At 38.7% G+C, this 22,943-nt stretch overlaps 1 protein-coding gene across 2 annotated transcripts in view; it reads left to right on the plus strand.

Annotated features, from left to right (window-relative positions):
* The window catches only part of slit3 (slit homolog 3 (Drosophila)), a 232,959-nt gene that overhangs the window by 152,798 nt on the left and 57,218 nt on the right, over positions 1–22,943 (plus strand). For both annotated transcript variants that reach the window (XM_005919453.3, XM_005919454.3), the window contains 5 exons: positions 12,434–12,505; positions 16,430–16,593; positions 17,560–17,704; positions 20,648–20,719; positions 21,775–21,846. In XM_005919453.3, the coding sequence (XP_005919515.1) occupies positions 12,434–12,505; positions 16,430–16,593; positions 17,560–17,704; positions 20,648–20,719; positions 21,775–21,846 (525 nt within the window). The remainder of the gene's footprint in view (positions 1–12,433; positions 12,506–16,429; positions 16,594–17,559; positions 17,705–20,647; positions 20,720–21,774; positions 21,847–22,943) is intronic.

The following is a 22,943-nucleotide window of genomic DNA, read 5'->3' on the forward strand; positions in this document are numbered from 1 at the left end:
TAGCATATTACTTGTGATGCTACAGAATTTAGGGCGTAACTGTCTAAACAATTCAGATTAATATTCCCATGAAAACACAGCAACCGTGATTATTTTGTAATCCTAACCTAACCAGTCCAGTGAAAGTAAAAACAGCAAGCCTATTATCTAAAACTTTTAGTCCTACAGGGGACTTGAACTCAGATCCCATGAGGGATGGTTGTGTGTTGGTTTGAAGCTAACAGCACCTCCCAGCGTGAACTTTGTTGGCCTTTATGGCTGGCTGCAACATCACCATCAGGGGAATTGTGTGTCTCCCATAGCAGACCTCCAAATTCACTTTCCCTTGGCATTGCTTTAAAGGTGCCAGCTTACTTTAAAAAAAAAAAAGAAAGAAAGAAAAAGATTTATTTGGGCCTTTTTATCCATTTTTTTCAACGGGAAGCAGAGTAGACAGGAAAACAGGGAGAGAGCAGGAAATAACTCCAGGCAGACTCACACCCAGGCCCCTGCAGTAGCCTGGGTCTCCTGTGCAATCTGCTGAGTAATACCAGTGGCCATGTCATCACAATTTAAACAAATTAGGCAACACCAATTCTTTACCGCTTGACATCATTTGACATATTTATATGATAAGATGTTGGAAAGAGGAATAGGTGAAGAAAAACAAGTAAGGAGCACTGACAGTGGCTCAGCATTTTCGCTGGCCAAATACAACCTACCAAATCTTGGTTGGTGATAATTTCTTTTTACCTTGTTGTTCATTCCATCCAACTGTTTTACATATACACACATCTACAATTAAATATACATAATTTAAATATCCATTATTTTAATATTTATGCTGCTGAAATGAGACATTTTTAACTTTGGTTTTGGTTCTGTTTAATAAAAGATTGCATAATGAAGGAGAGAGGAGGTGAGGCAGTGTAAAAAATTTAAACAGCCATGCAGGTAACACATTAAGTCAGTACCAGCCGATTTACACAGAGGGAGGGAACGGGTAACGCAGAGCTTATGCAGAGGTGGGACCAGCTTCAGATATTGGAAGAGCTCGACGCCAGCAGCCTGACCCACGCACAATTAATCACATCCCACTGGGTGGCAGGACAGGAAAGAGGAGGAGAGATGGTGATGAGGGAGAGGAGTAAGAGAGAGTGAAAGGAGATTTAAGATGGAAGTCAAGCAGGGCTAGAAGACAATTGAGAAAAGATGGGAGCAAAATAAAAGAACAAGGGAGGAGGGGAGTGAAAGAAGAGAGGCAATCTGCAATCTAATTTGTTGTCATTTAAGGTGTAATGGTCTCTTCAGTAGCTTTTTATGTAGATGTCTTCCAACCTTTCTAATACCCTTTTTTTCCTTTCTTTTTTCTTTCTTTTTTCTCACACGACTCCTCCAAGATTTTCATTTTAGAAGCCCATATTATATTGCATTCATTATTCGTTTTTAATACAGGGCTGAATGATTATGAAATATCACAAAGCAAAAACCTGGCATTGTGTTCTTACACACATATTCACACACACGCACAAATAAGCCCCTGAGCTGCTCTCTCTCACTCTCAGGCGCACACATACAACCTCCTGCCAAACCACATGGAATTGTCCAGTGATGAACATGATGTGGTCCCGTTTACATAGTGTCAGCTAATTTGATTAAAATCAACATCATCAGTTTGTGGTGTCAAGGAACGGTTTTATAATCTTACCCCACATGTGGGCTTTCAATTACACCCCACTTCAAGAAGCCTGGATGTTTCACCAGGATTTCCTTACTATTCCACTGATTCATATAACTCTTTTCCAGGAATTTGGTACACTAACAGGCATATTTTTTCCCCTTCGTCCTTCTGAAAAGCTTGCAGCAGTCAGCACCCACTGGTCTCAGTGAGGAATAATGCAAACATCATTATTCAGTTAATTCAAGCACCAATACGGCAGCCTTTTCTTCCCTCTCTTCCTCTTCCAGCCTGTTTTTGTGCAACTATATAAAAATAACAGACCATTTTTATAATGTCAACATTTCACTCAAAAATGATTTGTACTTTACTGTTTCGTACATCAAATAAAAAGTGGTCACTCGTGTACTCATTTGTCATAATTTTAGACTTAAAGCAAATTTGGTTAAAAAATAGCTAGTAATTTTCTCAACCCCTCAGTGCTTTTTGGGGTTGGGTTGTAAACAGTTCAGCTTTCCCAGAGTGGTTTCCAACAGCAACACTCTGGAAATGTCAATTTTCTCAGAGATGAGTGGGTGAAATTGAGCGACTTTGGTTGTTCAAACACTCGAAAGTTTATTAAACCAGTCCGCTTAGCTCGCACACGCACATGCGCGCATATATGCATTGAACAACACGTATACACAAAGGACTGAAAGCTCTCACACACACATACTTGACAGGTACAAACAGAACACACATGCAGGATTTAACACCAGGCTGCCAGAGAAAGTAGGCATTAAATCCCGTGGGAAAGTTAAAAAAAAAACAAAAACAGAATGAGACAATTCAAGTACTAAAAGCTCTTCCTCAAAGAGCTTTACTTCTTTTCCAAAAGCCGTAAAGCCTGTTTGCAGACGTCATAGCCTTTTATAGATGTGTTATAGTGTTAAAGTCATAAGGGTCAAAAATCACTTACAAGTAAGAATCTCCTCATCAAAAGACATGGATACAAGGACAGGAGCATTCATTGATATATTCCATTTCTTTCTCTGTGGCTCACACTCTCAGCGTCCTCCCACATACACACAATCTAACACATACACATATGAAGATACTCTAGTTTTCATTCAAACAGTTACATCCTTGAAATCTCTTTCTCTGCTCACAAAACATACCCACAGACAACAAGGCAATAATTCCAAACGCAACATTGCAAGCACACATACTCGTACACAAATGCGCACCTACATGTGCAGAAACATTGCACAGGGCTGCACCATAGCGTGACTCTCTGTGACTGATTACTTCAAGGGTCGGTAGTCTCATTGTCTGACTCAGCTGTCCAGCCCTGAACATACACCCATGCACACAGACATACACAAACATATTTATCTCTAGATGTCCCTATAGACAGGAGTAAATCCTTAAAGGTTAAATAGACATGACCTATTTGATTGACATACATTATAAGTTCCCTCCTTGTTACTTTAGCTCTCTCTGTAATAAAAGTGTGAGGTATGAAGAAGTTAGGCAAATGTGGCATTGAAGTGTCTGTGCATTTCATTTTGCCTCCTCTCCTTAAAGCTGTAATGAGGTCTGGGGGAAGATTTTTTTGAGGGCTCTTCAGACAACTCAAAGAGTCTTTAAGGCCTTTCGATAGTCAGCCCCTTTACAGCGTCTGTGTGGGAAAGCACTCAGAGGAATAAACTCAAGTCAGAATTTAACCACTAACATTGCTTTTTGTGTATATATATATATATATATAATATTCCCACCCCCACCCCACCCCCCCATCTCATTTTAAATCTGTACAAAACCTGTCTGTTAATGGCACAGTGTGGATCGGGTTACTGTCGGTTTTGGCCAGATTTGGCTCATTATTTGGCCTCCTCCCTGTGAACCTAACTAGCTGGCTGTAGTTTTCTAAAAAAAATAATACATATGCACCATACGATGAATTTAAATTAGGTATCATGTAGTAGCTACACAAATGCTTATGTCAGGAGATAAACAATATGTTGTAAATGCAAGAAGCTTCCAGGTCAGAGGCTGAATTTAAACCTTTTAACACTCCATACTCAAAATCGATGCTTACATTGGCTTTGCAGTTAATTTTACTACATGCTTTGAATAAGAATCAACATTCATCTCTGAAACAAATTGCACTTGCTTTAACTTATCCAGCCCATTTGCTTTTCAACTCATTTTATTTTCAGCCAAATAACATTTTGCATTTAATCTGTCCAATCAATATTTTTTCAGTCACGGCACTGGAATTCCAATTTCATCCTGAAAAGATTCAATTTAAAAACAGGCATGTTTGCTTGATTGAACCTGATAACATTAACAGCAGAATAACCTTTTTTTGCATTTTATTTTAGGTATTTATATAGAATGGAATTTCACTCAGCTGTAGACATAGTGTGCTGAATGCAGCAGGTTAGTTGGAGGTCACATTACCATATTCGACAGTATCCAGCTGGTAAAAAGTATAGCTAAAACTTACTCTAATTAAATTGTCCACTCCTATCATTCTTATTGTTTCTCTGTATGTAATCCTTTACATTTGTTTCATCTCTGGCAACAGCCTTCAGACCTATTAATGTCCAAAGAGGGGCATGGGAACTTATTGTGCTTCTGCTACAATTGCCAGAAGGCCAGGCAAATAATAAAACGGAGAACTGTAAAAGTGAATGGATTAAAGTGATGTAGTGAAGAAAGTTTATCAGAACTTTACATGCCCCTCCAGGCAAATCCCCTGATAGCAGTTTTTAGGGAAATAATTTGATTTTGCAGCAAAATTCTTCCACTTCAATTGTTGGCGTCATCAGACCTCATGCTTTTAAACCGTTCATACTATGCTCTTATCTTTTCCGATACTTTTCTTGGACTGAAACCAATAAAGACCCCTGGTACATCTCAGCATATGCAACAGATGTTAGAGGAAAAACCATTTACTCAACAAATTGTCACTATGACATCAATGGCATTCATCTAATAGGACTCAGAAAAAAGGATTTTGTATTCTCATATATTTGTCATGACAGAGGCTGCTCTATAATGACTGAGGCAGCTTGATCAGCTTTACTAACAAAGCAATCGTAAGCAGAGCCATACAGTTACTTTGTTACAGTTTCAGTCAATGGTTTCTTTCCATTAACAAAGGAATATTGACTTAAGATTTCAGGGTAGACAGATTATACAGTATGTTGTTTTTATTTTTTTAATTTTTTAAAGAAAATTAAAGTTTGTAAAGAAAGTTTTAAGATTTAAAACATATTTTTCATAGAATTCACTTACAATGAGAAAGTAAAGACTATTTTATGGCAGACTTCACATCCTGTTTGGTGATTCAGTCATCACTCCTGTCTTTTTCTCAGACCATCACTAACGTCAGTGATTACAGGAGAGACTAATCATATTAAATGTGAAGTCAATATTGGTTGTAATCACAATCATAAAGTCACAGTGTTGTGTTTTAGTGGCTGTAGTAATTCAGACGTTCAGACTGTGTATTGATCTGTGTCTGTTAAGGCTGATTGAACACAATAGAGACTAATAGAAAGTTCTCTTTATTACATACATAAACTTGCACAATGGCAGACTCCCGTGTACAACTGATTATGTATGAAAATACACCGAGGCAACCCTGAGTTTAATATCTAAAAATTCTTTTTTTAGATAAAAGGTCAAATAACTTGGTGCTCAAAACAAACCTTGTGGTTACATCATTCTATAGAGCGAGGGCATTTTATCCAATTTTAATTTCAGATAAAAGACTTAGAAACACATACAAATTAAAATATTACATTGCTCTTAAGAGTCCCAGAGGCTTGTGTGCATGTAGAATTAGAAGTAAAAAACATGATTAATGAATCTATTATTCCTTACTTAGCTGATTTGTGCAATGATAGCCAACAATCTTTTTTATATTGCCTGATAAAAAAAGTCAAGGAAAAATGGTGAGATCAATATTAGTTAAGTTCAGTATGTATAACCTTAATTTGATCTTGCGAGTACCAGGTTGGATTCTCTCTTTGCTTCACAACGTCATTAGTTTTTCAACGCTTGATATGTTGTGCATTTAGAGATTCGAAGCAGTCTGGACATTCTCGCCTGACCTCTGGCATCCACAAAGCATTTTCACCAGACAACTGCTGCTCACTGTGTATTTTCTCTTTTTCGTAGCATTCTCTATAAAGCCTTTTCCCTTGTGTGGGAAATCCCCAGTAGATCAGCAGTTTCTGAAATATTCAGACTAGCCCATCTGGCACTAACAACCAGTCACTGAAATCACCTTTCTTTTCCATTCTTCTTAGGCTGAACTTAAGCAAGTTGTCTCAACCATGTCTACATGCTTAAATTATTGGCTTGCTACCATGTGGTTGGTAGCTAATTTGATTTGTGATATTTCCATTAACAAGCAGTTGAACAGGTGTACCTAATAAAGTAGAATAAATAGAATAATCCTTTAATTGTCCCACAAGGGAAAATTTGGTTTTTGAGAATGTGCATGCATGGGGAAGAAGAGATTGACGAGCTAGGCTTTGACCTCGGTGTGTAGGCTGCGGCAAAGACACATACGATAACATCGCTCTCTTTCACACACACAGATGCATACAAACGCGAGCGATAGCATCTCCCTGGTGGGTTGCCTCTAAAGAGTCTCCTCCATCACTGACTGCAGAAACCCTTTTACTGCAACAGAGAGATCACTGCATCGCACAAACACGCAAGCATGTACACTACATGCTGACTCAAGAATACACACATAAAAGGAACACTTGCACGTGGACACACACACATACAAACACGTAAAGACTGGCAAACACACGCACATACACACTTTCAAGAGTCATGGATCTACTCTGCAATACCACTGCAGCGGTCACTGCAGCCTATCTCAAATTAAAAAGAAAAAAAAAGCTGAATAGGCATTTTATAATAGAAACCTTGTGTGTTGCAAACAGTATTGTTGGAAAAGTCCTTGAGCTCTCTTTTACTGTGACTGCAAAAACAAAATGTGATTTTTCTTCCAAACTGGCTTTTCATGTATAATTAACCTAGAAGGCAGAAATGTAGGAAAACCAAACTTCAAATTAAAAGTGATACATATGAAGAGTTTGTTTCTGATAGGAGGCAAATATAAGGATAAAAGTAGAAGGGTGAAGTAAACATTTCACCAACAATAATAATAACTGACTACTAACTAACGATCTCCTGGTGGTTTTTAGTTACAAGATTAAAAACAGATAGGAATTTAGACTACTTAGAACTACCAAGGCAGGTGAAATGATTTACACATATTAGATATCTCTGTTAACCTCCTAATAATTGTTTACCTCACACAGATTTTGTACAAAAATAGCAATGCACGACACTGAAAATCAAAAAGAATGCTTTCTTATTCCAAACATAATCCCACCACTGTAACCCAGAATGCTAATAGACAGTGCATAAACATGTTTTCTTTTCCTGACTATATAGCATCACTTGTGAAGGATTTGTAACTGGGAGCATGATTACGTAGCCGTTGTTCCTGTTTGCACTGTGTTTTTTGTGGTGTAACCATAGTACAGTGGAACCCCGACTTACGAATACCCCATTTAACGAAAAATTCAAGTTACGAAGGCACTCGCAGCAATATTTCTGCCCGTGTTACGGCAAAATGCCCACGTAACGAAATCCACTGGCTCTGATTGGCTGAGCCCAGAATGCCTACAATGCCCACAATGCCTTCCGAATCATGTGACAACCCCCTTGGCGTTCGCTGTTCCACTTGAACGGCGTATTGTTGTTGCAGTTAGCAATTAGCCTATAGCCTATCACTCAAAAGGCGCGATGGGTGCTTCGACATACGAAAATTCTCGATTTACGAAACCTCGGGAACAAATTAATTTTGTATGTCGGGGTTCCACTGTATGTAGTTTTAAGGCTGCAACCAATTCTGACTCGAGCCATTTTGGTGCCCTAATTGAACTGGCCCTTTAAATAGCCAGTCCCTGAATACAACGATACCTCAAACGTTAACTAAAACTCAGCCATGCTTATTCTGCTTTTTCTTAATTACTATTAATAATTTGTGATTCTTAAAACACACCAGTGTAATGGTAGTTTAACTACAGCAGCTTATAATATATCAAACGTTAAGTAAACAAAATCGAATTGTTGTCACTTTAATTATTACAGAAATTGTAATATCTTTGGGAGACCATAAATAAATTAACTACACAGCAATTTTGACTTAAATAAACTAATGCGATTGTTTACTAAAAACAAAGATAAGGCAAACAACAGGATTATATACGTGTAGGAAATATTTCATATGTATGAAATATTACTGAAGTTAGCACTGTTCCAAAAAGAAAGAAATTGTCACTATGATAGAAGTTGAAGAAACTCATATATAGAGAGAGTGTCCCTATTCAGCTGAACCTATTTAATAAACTCAAAGAAAAGCCTCCCTCAAACAGCTGGAAGCAACAAAACCATTGGCCAAACATAAGTAACTTAAGTAAGCAAAATAATTTCATGTCTTATCTAACAATCACTCAGCGTCTCACAATTCCTCTCTTTGCATTTTTTTTAAGATCCCTTCAAATCAAGGAATACCTCATTTTCTTTTGCAGGCGTAGTTGTGGCTTAAGGCGTGTAAAATGCGCTGGGAAACATGGCCACAATATAAAACATAGTCATGGACTTTTAAATGATGTATTTAGTGTTTACCTTGGCGTAAGTCAGTACAGTCACTACTTTATTAAGGCAGAAAGAAGTGAAGGGGGCTGAACAGGGTGAGTGGGAAAATAACTGACAGGGAAATTGCAGGGGGAAATTATTGTTATTCCACAATTAAATTATATATACTGGGTGGAATCACTCCTGACAGGGCTGACCATAGCAGTGCTCCCGATGTGTGTGTGTGTGTGTGTGTGTGTATTTGAGAGTGAGTGTGAAACTTTATCCGTCTACCAAGGCCACTGAGGCTATACTGGCAGGGAGGAGAATGTGGAAAGAGAATCGGAAGGAGAAAGAATTAACGAGAAAGAAAAGTAGTAACATCAACAGAGTGAAGCAAAAACAGTCTATTTTAAGGCTGAGTGGGTGTTAGTAAAAACACAGCAAACCCCCCTGTAATGAACCTATTTGGACCAGTGACGACAGTACAGTATGTAAAATAAACCATCCTTGATTTTTGTGGTTGAAATCAAACCTGGGTGACACTGTATGTTTAAGCATAAACATAATGCAGATGCTGTGAAAAATCCTTTCATCTTGAAATTCGGCCATTTCTCAGAGAAATTTGACCTCGTCCTTGTCATATAGCATTAAAAACACACTGTCAAACATGAAAAATGAACGGGTTTCAGATATAAAAAAATGACCACTCAGTCTCCATTCTTCTCGAAACAATGACTCTTTGAATACACAAGGTTTCGGGTGATATGTAAAGTAAACTAGGCCCATTTTCTATCCAGTAAAATTAATGATCCATGAAACTTGGGGGGAAAAAAACAAAGAAAATGGTTACACTGGCTTGTGTGGATGTTGGCTTCAACAAGCCTCCAGAAAAATTATAATGTAATATAAATTTTGGAAATCCCGGGTATTCTATTGTAACAAGGATCATTCATTAACTCATGACTTCACTGTGTACTTTGTCCCGTGAAAAATTGACTTCAGGCCATTTGAACGGTCCTGCATGTTCTGATGAAGGAGGTCATAATTTTTTTTTATGTTCTCCCCACATCGATTTGGAAGTTTCTGTCTATTTTGATTATATAGAATCAGTGGTACAAAATCTGTTTTTAATTCAATGTAAAATAATATTTTTATAAATAAAAAACACATAAAAGTAAAATCTTCCACTTTTACTTCTACTTTTAATGCATTTTAATTTGGATGAACTTGTGGATGCTTATTTACAGCTTAATTATGTGCTCTTGCTCTTGAGAAGTCAAGTCCACTTGAAGTCGCCATCTGGGAAGTGAAATTGGTATATTGTGACGTAAATTCTTAGTGGATAAATTTGTTGGGTCATGAAAAACAAGCAGATATCTGAACATCCCTTGTGCTCTCCATCTAGTGACGAAATTTGACTTGGACCCAAGTCGACCCTTGAAGACTCATGGACACAGAAAGTATAATTAGAGCTTTAGTTGTTTTAGAAAGGTGACATATAAAAGGGAAAAACTGAACCCGTAAAACCTCATTAAAGACATTCATCACTTTGTTATGCTAAGAGGGCATTTTGCTGGCATATTTGGCTTCACTTGTCCCCTTTAGAAGGAAAAATCACTGCAAATCAGTACAAAATTGTTCTGAGTGATCACCTGCTGCTAGTAGAGTTTCAGAGTCTTATAAAGTCATTAGAAGGACACACCAGTGTTAATCTGGTGGCACAATATCAACAACAGTAGTTTTCTTTTTTAATTGCCACATATCTATGTCCTGCCTACCACATGTACTTTCCTTCTAGGATTAAGACTGATTGATCACTGGTATTTTCTGCAATTTTCAGTCCATATCCTTAGAAAAAAAAAATTCAGAGAATCAATAAACGCTGTGTGTATGTGCGTGTTTGGCTGTAATGACAGTCAGCCTTGTTTTTCATTCCGCTTTATGTCGATACTAGATATGAGACACAGTGTAGAATATGAGGCAGCTAATAGGCAGAGACAGAGGTGACCTGCTTATGAGATATACGAGAAGAGGCTTTGAACAAAGAGTGTGGGTTTATACGTACATGTATTAATAAATAATGAAATAACAGTATATGCTCTGTATGCATATGATGGCGTTGCACATAATCAAAATGTCTAAATTCAAACATTTTGTTTTGAAGAGATTTAAAATGAAATTGATGGCTTTTATTGAGAGCAATAAGCCATCCTGTGTGTGTTTTTTTCCTTAGTAAACTGACTAAATATCTAGCAAAATTCATTGTGGCTCAGTTATCTAGGTGAAATGTTTTGAGCATGTCCAACTGGGGGAGTCAGTGGGGCAGACCCAGAGCACACTGGAGAGATTACATCTTTCAGCTGTCTTGGGAATGCCTCAGTATTCCCCCATAAGAGCTTGAGGCGGTCGCTGGGGAAAAGGAATTCAGCAAGTCTTCTTAGACTGCTTCCTCCACAACCCGGACCCTGATAAATGGTAGAAAACAGATGGATGAAGAAGTAAATTCTTACAACCATTCAGAGTTAAATTTCAAATACTTGGTAAATATAATAATTTACTCATGTTGAGCTGTAACGTTTGGTTAAATACAATAGTTGAACAACAAAGGTTGTTTTCCCTCTTATAGGCCGCTTTTTGGAAGAACTCTTTATTCTTTATTGGAACTCCTCAGATGTACTTTGAAATCTTTACAGGGTTCTTGATTCACAGCTCTGAAACCTGTTTGAAACCTGTGTCTAGGGATGGGTGTTGATAAGATTTTCACGATTCCGATTCCATTTTCGATTCTGTTTAACGATTCGAGTCTTTATCGATTCTCTTATCGATTCTTTTTAAAAAAGGAGAACACTAAGGTCGATTAGCTTAGAACTTTCTTTTATATCTTCTCTTTGAACAAGATAGAAATTTATGAGCAACATGGCCTTACAAACCCAACAGTGAGATCTTAAGAGATCCAGCCTACGGCTCATCAATGGGGTGTCACAGGGTCCCCAGGAAAAAAATTGTAAATGTAAAATAATAAAATAAATATTCTTCTGTAGCAATAACAAAGTATAACATAAATTATTCTCTAGCAATTGCACAAGAATATCCAGTAATGTCCCTGTCTACAATTAAACACATTCACTTACTGAAAATCATCTGCTGTGGCAAACGGGTGCAAGCCTTTGACCACAAACTGAGTCACTGCTCGGTGACATTCGTCTATCCTGGCCTGAAAGGAGACGCTACCGGTAGACTGCAGCGAAAACTGCCAGCATCTGAGCCAGACTCTGTCTCTCTCATCATGGTCACCTAAATGCACAGTAATGGCAGGTTTTGTAATAAGGCAGATCGCGCTAACATAATATGCACTGTTAGTTGATTATTTACCTGCCGCATTAACGGGAGAGGACGTGCAAACGTTACCGCTGCTGCTGGGTTGAGATTCACGAGTCCGAAGCGGAATTAAAAACACGACATTCATGTAAGGTCATCGCGTGTTTTCTGAGCAAATGCTTTTGCATATTCGTAGTGTTTCCTCCCTTAAATGAAATATCTGCTTTGCAAGTTGCCCTGTTGTCATCCGTTCTTGTAAAGTATAACCAAACTTTTGAGCGTTGAGCTTAGGCGCCGTGTTTCCTGCCAGGTAAATGACGCTCCGCAACGTGGTGACGTCATTCGGGGCGACTGGAATCGATAAGGGAATGGTTTGTAAAAATGGCAAACAACTCCAAGGAATTGAAACAGTGGGAACCGGTTCTCAACAAGAACCGGGTTTCGATACCCATCCCTACCTGTGTCCACCCATCATCTATTAATTTTTTGAGAAGTAGTGGGAGTATTGACACTGTGATACTTCTTTATTTTAATACCTGTATCACATATTTTTTGTAGCTATGTTATTTTTATTTTTTATTCATTCTTCTGAGTCCAGGGGAAACAATATTTTGATCCTGTGTATGTCGCTTACATATTGCAGAACTAACAATAAAGTGACTATGACAGGGATTTAAACCTTCTATTTCAATGAAATATATTCTGACGATTTTAAGGCCAGTGAGTTGCACCAAGATTGGCTTTTGGTAAAAAAAACTGCATCTCTGATTTCCCGTCCCTCTGTTTTTGTGTGTCCAGCACTCTCAACAACAACAACATCACCCTCATCCCACTATCCAGCTTCAACCACATGCCAAAGCTGCGGACACTGTGAGTATTACACACTCTGACATGCACAATCAAGCACAAAGAGAAATCTTCAAACATATACTGTAGACACTGATACACAAGGACTCTGTTACTGTTTTATTACATATTAATACGCACCTTGTACACGTGACACGTGACCACTACATAGGTGATGCATAGTTCCATACTCATACCACATAATAAAATGCACACATATAAAGGATGGAGGCAGAGTGTGTGATTGGCTAATCTTGCCATAATAAGAGACTGACTCTTCTATTGTTTCATGACTGTGAATAATCATGTGGCCATTACGTAGACACAGGCACATAAAGACTTTCAGACAAATACACAGAGATGAATACAAATATGTGCATGTACCACACAGACACACACATGCACGCTTGAGTAATGGTAACCTCATTAATGCCACAAGAAAGACTTGTTTAGGCTCTATAGTTCAATCTGCTTTGATTCATTAAAAGAAACCTCCTTTACTGATGTTACTGATGTGAACACACACACATACAAACACACTATTGTGGTCCAAGATGAACCCAAGCCAAATTATCATCTCTGACTGATTTAAAGGGGGCTTTGATTTGTTTGTGTGTATGTGTGCATTTTCTGCTTAGTTGTGTGAAAGAGATCTTTCAGTTGCCAAGGTGATGGCACAACATCTCGAGGGAGTCTCTAATCGTAATCTCGTGGGACTTTCTGTGAGACAGACCGTGGGTTGCATTCCTTCTGGCCACACTGGTTGAATTCTGCCAAACCATGGCATGCACCAAATGGGATTTCCTCCCCGAATCATCATTTTCTGAGAGGCTCTTGTGTGGTCACACCGCTCTACTTAACATTTTGAAATGGGGATTTTTAAACATAAAACCCAGCTAAATACAAGCAGGATAACATTTACACAGATCCATTTATCTTTCACAGCCATTTTTGTGCTTCAACTTTTGACCGACAACGGCCATCAATAGCCAATCACATAGCGGGGTTTCCATTTTTCTTGCATGCTGCTGCAACTCTAGTGGCAATACAGCTTGAAATCAGGCTTTTAAAATTGGATTTCAGGCAGCAGCACAGCTACACAGTTGCCAGCAGATTGAGTACAGAGTTACCAATATCCAATATCTTTTAATCAGAGACCCTCGTCCGCTTCTGTTTTCTGTCAACACTGAGTGACTGTCTCCTCTGATTTCCACGTTCTTCCTCTTCCCTGTTTCTGCTTCATATTTGTCTCATCTTCCTCCGATCTTCTACAGTATGTCTCAGCTTTTTTTTAATCACCTTCTTCCCTTCATTTTTCTCTAAAATGTCTTTACTCGCCTCATTATCTCCATTGGTTTTCTCCTTCCTGGTATAGTCTGGATCATTTTATTGCTTCCTCTGTCCTTTCAATCTTTTTTTTCCGCACTTGTCTTATTCTGTTACTCTTCTCGTCTTGTATTTTTCCTACCCCTCCCTTTCTTTCTATGCCTCATGTTAGTCCCATACCTCTCTACCACATCTCCTTTACGTCCAGTAACCATCCCCCTCTGCTTTCCCCCCGTCTTGCATCTTTCTCTCTATTAAATTTTTTAACCGTTCTCTTTTGCCACCCTCAGATCTCAGTATTGAATTTGATGCCTTTATAAAAACGACTCATTCAATCAAATCTTTAGAGATGTCCCTGATATGATTAGCAGAGAAGTTCTAGAAGTGCATGTATGTGTTTGTGTGCGTAAAAACTTCTTTGAGGAAAAAGTGGTTCACCTTCCCTGAAGCTATAATCCATATTTCTTTCTCTTTTTCTTCAGTGTCCGTGTAGCCTATTAGTAGTAATGGTATCACATCATGGTGTCTTTCATTCATAAACTTGACCCAGTGGAAAGATCAGAACTCCTACTGCTACTTTACTGTGTGGGTGTTATTTGGGGCACAACTGTTCTCAAGATGTGTCCAGTAACCCCCAGCATGACTCTAAGAATAAACACACATATATATAGACACACATTCATTTACCTAACCAGCTTGCACAATGCCTCTAGTCACTTGCAACCAACAACATCAACAGATGCATTCAAACTGACTTTAAGCTATACACAAACAAAAGTCCACACACACATAAACACAGCTCTCTATACCCCCTGCCTGTTCCCATTCTCCCCTGTGTTTTAATCCTACTTGTCAGTAATTAAGGCTGAGCCGGAGGTGGGCCAGGACGTGGCTATCTCCAGGCGGGGGTGCAACTATAAACTGGATTTATAATGGGAGAGCGGTATTAAAACCCACTGCCCCCGCTGCTAGCATCAATGAGACCATCTCTGTTCCATAACAGGATTTGTCCTCTGCTTTATTACAAAAGGAGGCCTGTCTTCTGAAAGGCCAGATATCCCGGCTGGCATATAATACGCTGACAAGACATTCTGCTGTTCATCCACCCTTCTCCTCCTCCTCCTCATCTCTCGCTCACTCTCTCTCTCTCGAGGTGCCAATACAGTCCAGCCAGTGCAGCCTGTAGAGAGTGAGCTCCGTGAAACAACACCTGATGCTTTCTATAGAGAGCAGAACCTTTTAATTAATGCTACAAGTGAATTTTAAAAAGCCTATTAGTGTGACAAGTTTCCTTAAATAATTTAAATGCATTAAATATCACTTGAAATTAATTCTCAATGTTGTCACCTGATAACAATTCTACTTATCTTAAGTGTAAAGGTCAGTTGAATAGTCGTTATGATAAGCAGCCAGCCACAACATTTCCTCTGCAGTATAGCTGTTACCCACTAGGTCACTAGAGCAAAAGACCTCTGGGGTCTCGTGGGTTATGAAGTAGGGTCCAGGTCAATTTACCATTGATGCACGATCAGATTGAGGGTCAAGGTTTCCCAACAGAATTTTGCATTTAACATCATTATGTATTTTTTTGGGAATATGGCTAATTGGTATATGTCTTCTGTCAATTCCCAACAACAAAAGCATTTTGATTACAGCTACATAAAATAAGTTTCCACTGATTTTACAAAAATAAAAACATAAACATATTTTAAATGCCGTCTCAAAAACATCACAAAAACATCACCAAAACCAAATAGCTGCTAAAAGACTTTATTCAGTGCGCCCCAGGGCAGCTGTGGCTACAATGTAGCTTGCTATCGCCAGTGTGTGAATGTGTGTGTGAATGGGTGGATGACTGAATGTAGTGTAAAGCGCTTTGGGGTCCTATGGACTAGAAAAGCGCTATACAAATGCAGGCCATTTGCAGGCCATTTATTCCAGGCTCTGTAAGATCAATCACCTCTATAAAGGGCATGTTCATGTTAATCACATTTTGTCATTCTGGGCAATAAAACAAGCCAAAACAACCAAATAATGCCATATTAATAAGTAGGATCTTTTTCTAATTGCCCCCCTGCCCCCCTACCCCACCCTTAGATGTATTTTGTGATTTTCACTCTTGCTCTTGTCGTCCAGTCATAGTTTCTAATTATTGCTTGACCTTTTTTTGGTCTGTTTCCCATCTGACCAAATTTAATTTCTTCATTTTTTTAAAGATCTGTCTCTGTCTTTCTTTTGTAATTCCTTATTTTGTGTTTTAGGGATTTTTTTTGTTTCTAAAGAAATTGTGATTTAGTGTTGTGTTTCATCACTCTAGAGGGAGTCATATTCTCACAGACCTTGGAGAAATGAGGGTTGACTAAAGGACTCTGAGAGTATGTGTTGTCATGTTTCAGCTAAAAAGTAGCCTTAAGATCCTTGGCAAGGATGTGTAAAAACAAAATCTTCAGTCTGTTCTATTCGAATGCAGACTCAAACGCTCTTAGTGATGTGTTCTTCTGACCTGTTGTACCCAGAGTTGTTAAGAATTTCTTTTCCAGTCACAAATATTATTTTGGATTGGATAATAATCGTATTTAACACAAAAATCTATCATCCTTTCTTTCCTCCATCTCACTTCAGCCGTCTGCACTCCAACAACCTCCACTGTGACTGTCAGTTGTCCTGGCTCTCTGATTGGCTCAGAGCCAGGCGGGGCTTGGCTCCCTTCACCCAGTGCATGGCCCCTGCCCACATGAGGGGCCTCAACGTCCCAGATGTGCAGAAGAAAGATTTTGTCTGCAATGGTGAGTTGACAACAACAAATTTACACACAGTGCTTTAGCGACAGATCTTTACACTCAGATATCACTATTTTTAATGGTGGTTAGTCTATTTTCATTGACACTGAAATAAAACACTTTTGGGTCCTTCTCTTTGCTCGGCTGCAGTTACATCATACTGATGCATAAATATAGCATTCATCTCATGAAGTTAACCTGAATTTTTGAGGAAGAGTGATGCATGGGTAGTACATAATTTAGAAATGAGCAAGTGTTCACTGTAGAGCTGTTGGCAGCTGACTCTGTGCTGTTGAGGTATACAATATAGAGAATATAGTAAAACTAAAGGCGGTATTATACGCAGGGTTGTTATCGTCTCCAGACAGCTCAGCATTGAGTTTATTACACTGACAGAATTACAGCATGTAGAGCGTGTAATCAGCTAAAAAGCCACAGTAAGAGCAGTAGTGTTATCAGCTGCAGATAGCATAGGCAATGTTTACAGGCTTCTGATTCAGCTTTCTGCGCTAATAGACTGCCAGGCTGCGCTCTCTTTATTAGCCTTAAGTCTCATTTTTTTCTGCCTACAAGCTACACAGAAAAGCACCTCTCATTGCACTTTTCTCCATTCTCCTCACTTACTGTCAATAAGAGACCGCTCTTTCTCTTTTTTTATTTGTTCACTATTTTTATCCCATCTTCCCACTTTTCACCATTTACCTGCTTTCCCCTTCTCTTCTCTGTATGTCTATCCTGTATTCCTGCTTACTCTAGCGATATTAGGTAGGCATATCTTGGCCAGGTAATGTTTAGCGAATAATCCCGTTTCATCTCAAAAGATAGCATCTTGTGAAGAATGTAGTGCAGTTGCTTTAGAAACCAAACAACAGCATCAGCTTGTTTTCATCCTCATATTTGGCTGATTGTAATTGCAAATTAAAAAAATAAAATAAAGAAACCAATCTCATATCTGTATATTGCTTTCTACAGGTCCAGCCCTGACCGAGTCCAGGACTTGTGCTCCTCAGGTAACCGTTTGCCCACCCAGCTGCAGCTGTAACAACAACATAGTGGACTGTCGTCGTAAAGGCCTTACTGAAATTCCAGTAAACCTCCCTGAAGGCATTGTGGAGATGTAAGACTGCTTTACTTGCTAATTCTGCAAATTCATATGTATATGTGTCTTGTATCGTGGGTTCATTCTATTGCAGATGGGGATAACGTGCGTTTCCTGGACATGTATGTATATGTCTCAATATTTCTACACTTTTACTGGGTGTTTTGGAAATTGCATTCTAGCCACATACCAGTGATGTGGTCATGTTTACGTACGTTTAAAAGTTTACACCAACTCTTTTGAGCCTTGTAAGATATAAAACGATAAATTAGGCCTCCAATCTATCCCCAGCTGTGGCACATTGTGAGTTTTGCTGTAATATTTTGTTTTAGACTACACCTAAGCTACACACTTTTCCTCGTCTTTCTCTCACGCTCTTCCTTTCTTTTACACACCGATTTAAACACACACGCGCGCCACAGGGGGACGTGTTTGATATCCGTATTGATCGCTGTACCCTGTTTGTTTGCACAGAGGACAGCTGGTTGATTGCTCTGTGAGTAAAGGAGCAATTCTTGCCCGTAACTGCACACCAATACCGTTATACCTCCCCAGCATAAGTAATAGATTCTCACAAAGACACGCACACACCAGCCCACACATATGCAGACACAGTAGTTTTGTTTGCACAAATAAAGTCTGTACTTTGAAAAAAACAAAACAAAAAACACACATACAGGTATGTTTTTGGATTGAGCCATAAGTACAACAACACCTTATAAAATCTCAAGGGCATGCACACACAGACAGACATACACGCACACACACACACACACATGCACAGCATTAGCATTGGATCTGTGATAATGAATGTTGCTGCTGCAGCACGAAACAATAGAGTATAATAGGATGATGTATTGTCATTCCTTTAATGGAGACAAAGTCATCCTTCTGAATGGCAGTGCCAAGGATCACTGCTACATGTCTGGATCCTTTTAGAGTCATTGTATAACTCTACACTTTAAATATCTTAACATAACTTTTCAAGTTAAATATAAAACCAATAGAATTTTTATTGTCATGTTTGCCTCAACAAATATCTGACTCCAACAGACGTTAATGTCTGTGCTCTTTTCTACATCTCTGTATACGTGCACAATCAGCCCATTGTTAACACACTGGCTAACCTGCCAAACTCATCTCCTGTTCCTGTTGTTGTTTAATTGCCTCCTAACCTTATAGATTTTTTTATATAGCTTTTTAAAATGTCTCTTTTTTAATACATCCTTTGATATTGAGCCTCTAAGTGTCTTTGTCTAAGGCTTGTTTAGCTACCCCTACGTGTAATTTGTAACTTGTTGTGTGTGCAGATTGTCTTTGTCAGTATCCATACATTGATTTATTTTGACCCCTGAGTTGAAATAAAGTGCTGTTGGCTGCCAGGGAGTGAAGTGATGAAATCTAAAGGGCAACACAAGCCAAGAAACAGGCATCTGTAGTGTAAGACCTGCGCTGCATTCAAAGTCAGGACAACGTCCGTTTTCATAAAACACAGCGGTCACAAATTGGCACACTAAGATAAAGTTTATCCACATAAAATGAGTCTTTGAGTCCATACTATAATTTGTTATTTAGAACTCTGAATTGACTACAGTGGCTCAAAACAGTGATTTTAAACATGATGCACAGATACAATTGCCATCAGGGAAGAAAGAGTGGGATGGTGAGTTAAAGTAAGGAGGATGACTGGGTGGGAGGCTGAAGAGAAGGATGAAAAGAAGAAGAAGGGTGGATTAGTTTCCATTTATCATCCTGACAGCTGACCCTGTGGATGGCCTTGGGACCTCGCTGCATCCTCCTCTTTTCTCCTGATTTTCCCTCTCCTCTCCCCTGTTGTCTCCACTTTTCCACTCCTCTGATTTCCTTTTTATTGCCCTCCTTTCCCAGTCCTCTCCTATGATTTTCCCTTTCGCCTTTTGTCTTCTCTCTTTTGTCCACAACTTTTTGACTCATTTTCTATCTTACTCCTTTGACTTTTTATTAAATACTAATTTTAATAAAACAGTAATTAAGTTCTTTTTTTTTGTGTTCATTTTTCCCTCCTTGTCATCACAACACCATGGAGACATGAAGAATACATGAACAGTTGAATGGGTTTCCTTGACCATCAGGAGAGCAGAAGCTAAACTGTAGTAAATTTTCCCAAATGTCGGCTGTGTGCCTAGTTTTGATGGCTCCCTATGTGATAATAGAGTATTACTACCAGTATGATCTAATAGGTCTGCAGCCTTCCAGAAAAAATGATGGAGTTCCCTTTGGTCCTTTTGAAAAAGCTGAGAAATTTTCAGTCTGTTTGTAAAGACAGTGGTGCTGCATTTACAGAGGAGAATGATCGAGGAATCTGTTGGAGATTCAAATTTAAACTATTTTTGAAAAGATTATTCTGTACATGTAACTATGCTTTAAAACTGTTCATGGACAGTTTGTAGAAAAACCTATTAACATTCATTTTAATGTTTCAGTTCCCATTCATCATATCTCATTACATACTGCCCCTTTTGGCCTTAATTTCATTAGAAGTACAAGTTTTGTTGTCCAGATTTTCATCAGAGCCTTTTTCTTCTTCTACACTCACATCAGAATTCTCTATGTAAACAAATTACTGCTGAGCTGCAAAACTCAAGTCAACATTTCACACTGAGCGACCTTGGCCTGCATCTGCTATAAAGCACTGACTCACCTGCAGAAATATTTTGTAGATGTTGATTGGAACAGCCACCTTTTGAACTTTTTGTGCACTTGCCTTTGGCTTTGGTGGCGGCTCAACAGGACTTTATTATAACCTTGGAAGTAGAAAAAAACGAGCTTACTGTGTCCAGTTGGTATATATGTATTGGAAATTCATAATTTAATGTTTCTTTTTATGTTGACGTAAATGATCTTTTCAGTAATTAAAAAGTTTAAATATCTTCTCCATTTCTCTATTTTTATTCCTGTCTCTGTTCCTCTCTCTCTCTACAGTCGTCTGGAGCAGAACTTGATTAAAAGTGTCCCTGCTGGAGCCTTTTCTGCCTACAAGAAACTCAAGAGGATGTGAGTCTGTCTGGAATGAGCTGCATACAACTAAACACATGCAAATACACACAAGTATTAAATAATAATGTTCAATATAGTACACAGGTTTTAGGCAAACTACATTCTAAACAAATGTCTACTTTCTAAGATATTTTTATGATTGCTAATCTTAGTGTTATTATGCCATGACTGAATGGTATAAGTGTTGTAAATAGATATAAAAAAGGCCAATTAACCACTGAAAAATTGCATATGTACACAAAGGCTTTAAAAAGCTTTAAAAAGCCCACTACTAGATTTTCAAGCAAGATTAAGAAATACCAGAATCATGAACAGTTTTAAAGGGGCAGGGATAGCTCAGTAGGTAGAGTGGTGGCCCCATGATCAGAAGGTCGGGGGTTCGATTCCCCTGAACAGCTACCCTGAGGTACCCCTGAGCAAGGTACCGTCCCTACACACTGCTCCCCGGGCGCCCAATGGCTGCCCACCGCTTCACTGAGTGAATGGGTTAAATGCAGAGAGGGATTTTCCCCACGGGGACCAATAAAGTACACTTACTATACTTCTATTATACCTCACTATAAGGACCTATGATTGAGATTTTTCCTCAACCATCATCTTACCAAATTGTGACAGAAACTAATATAACTAATAACTAATATACTATGTACACAGTCATACAGATATAAAGATTAATACTGGAAAAGTTGTTATCATGCAGATGCCCGAAAATGCTAAACACGTGCAAGGTTACAAGGTTATTCACCCGCCTGCTCACAGTGTTAACCTCTCCTCAGCAGCAGTGTTTAATAATATATCTTACAACAGTCAAAACTGACTGACATGAACTGCACTTAACATGTCACTGCTTCTATTTTCTCGCTTGCCCTCATTTACTTACATATTCAGTCCCCTCTTTCTTACTCTTGTCCCCGTGCCATGACCTCTGCTGATGTACTTTCGCATAATCATTTTTTCATACAGTTCTAGGACATTCGCACAAAAATGAACCCCACTGCTGTGTATTAGAGTAATCTCACACACACACACTCTCTCCCACTCTTTCTCCCCAGTGACTTGAGTAAGAACCAGATTTCTGACATTGCTGCCGATGCTTTCAGTGGCCTTCGCTCACTCACCTCATTGTAAGTATGACACATGTGCATGTAAACGGACACAGACATGTACACAAACACACATCCAGACAGAAAAGTAATTGCATTTCCAGACATTAAGCAAATAAAAATGTTGTCACAGTTGATGCTGACAAGGGGAACACAGTGCAGCCGAATGTGTGTATGTTCTGTACGTGCATCTGTGAATATGTTGTTGTGTGTGCAATTGTGCATGTCTGTGATCACTCACTATGTCTGTGTGTGTCTGTCTCTGAGGGTGAAAGTGATAAGAACATGAAGGACAGTTTAATTTGAATCAATCTGGAGCATGAAAATGAGACAGACAAGAAGGGGCAGACAAGGTGAACCCTACTGGGTGTTACGACTGAACATGTATATGCACAAACAAGCACACGCACTTACACACACATACGCAGGAATGTCACTGGGAGGCTAAACCTCTGCACTGGAGTCCTGCTCAAGCACAAGGTTACAACACATACAACTGTTCCAGTGACTTAAATTATGCAACTGCAACTGGAAGCACATCTCAAACCTAATTTCGGTCTTTGACTAATAAATGAGATCAATTGTAAAAAGCAGTATGCATAGTGAGAAAAGCCTTAGTTTCAACGTGACTGTGATGTCCATGTTTTCATCTGACAGAAGTAAAAAAAATGGTTTCCACTGGAAACAGACAGCTTTTTGTCTTTGATTGCAACACAATTTCAGTTCTTCCAACTAAAATAGTTTTTCCAGTTGAGTGAACATGATGACTTTTTCATTCCTAGGAGATGCACTGAGCGTCTTTCTTGCCTTTTGGAGAGCTGAATAGTTGTAATTTAATGGAAGATGGGTCAGGCTAAGAAATACAATAATAACAATGAGGGTATTTTAGTTTACAGTGTGTCATTTCAAGTAGTTGGCGAATCGAGTGTGTCTGCAGATTTTATTATTTAGATGTTTTCAGGTAGACTAAGTGTTCTTTTCTGTTACTGGCTGAAACAAAATTTCAATTCTTAACTTAAACAAAGACCAAAAATCTGTAGCTCTCCATTGAGCAACAACATTAACACAGTGAAAAATATAAACTATTTAAAAATTGGACTTAGGGTGATGTGTCTCAG

Source organism: Haplochromis burtoni, unplaced genomic scaffold (genome assembly GCF_018398535.1).
Source record: "Haplochromis burtoni strain Fernald_Lab_line unplaced genomic scaffold, NCSU_Asbu1 Contig_33, whole genome shotgun sequence".
Classification (NCBI taxonomy): Eukaryota; Metazoa; Chordata; class Actinopteri; order Cichliformes; family Cichlidae; genus Haplochromis; species Haplochromis burtoni.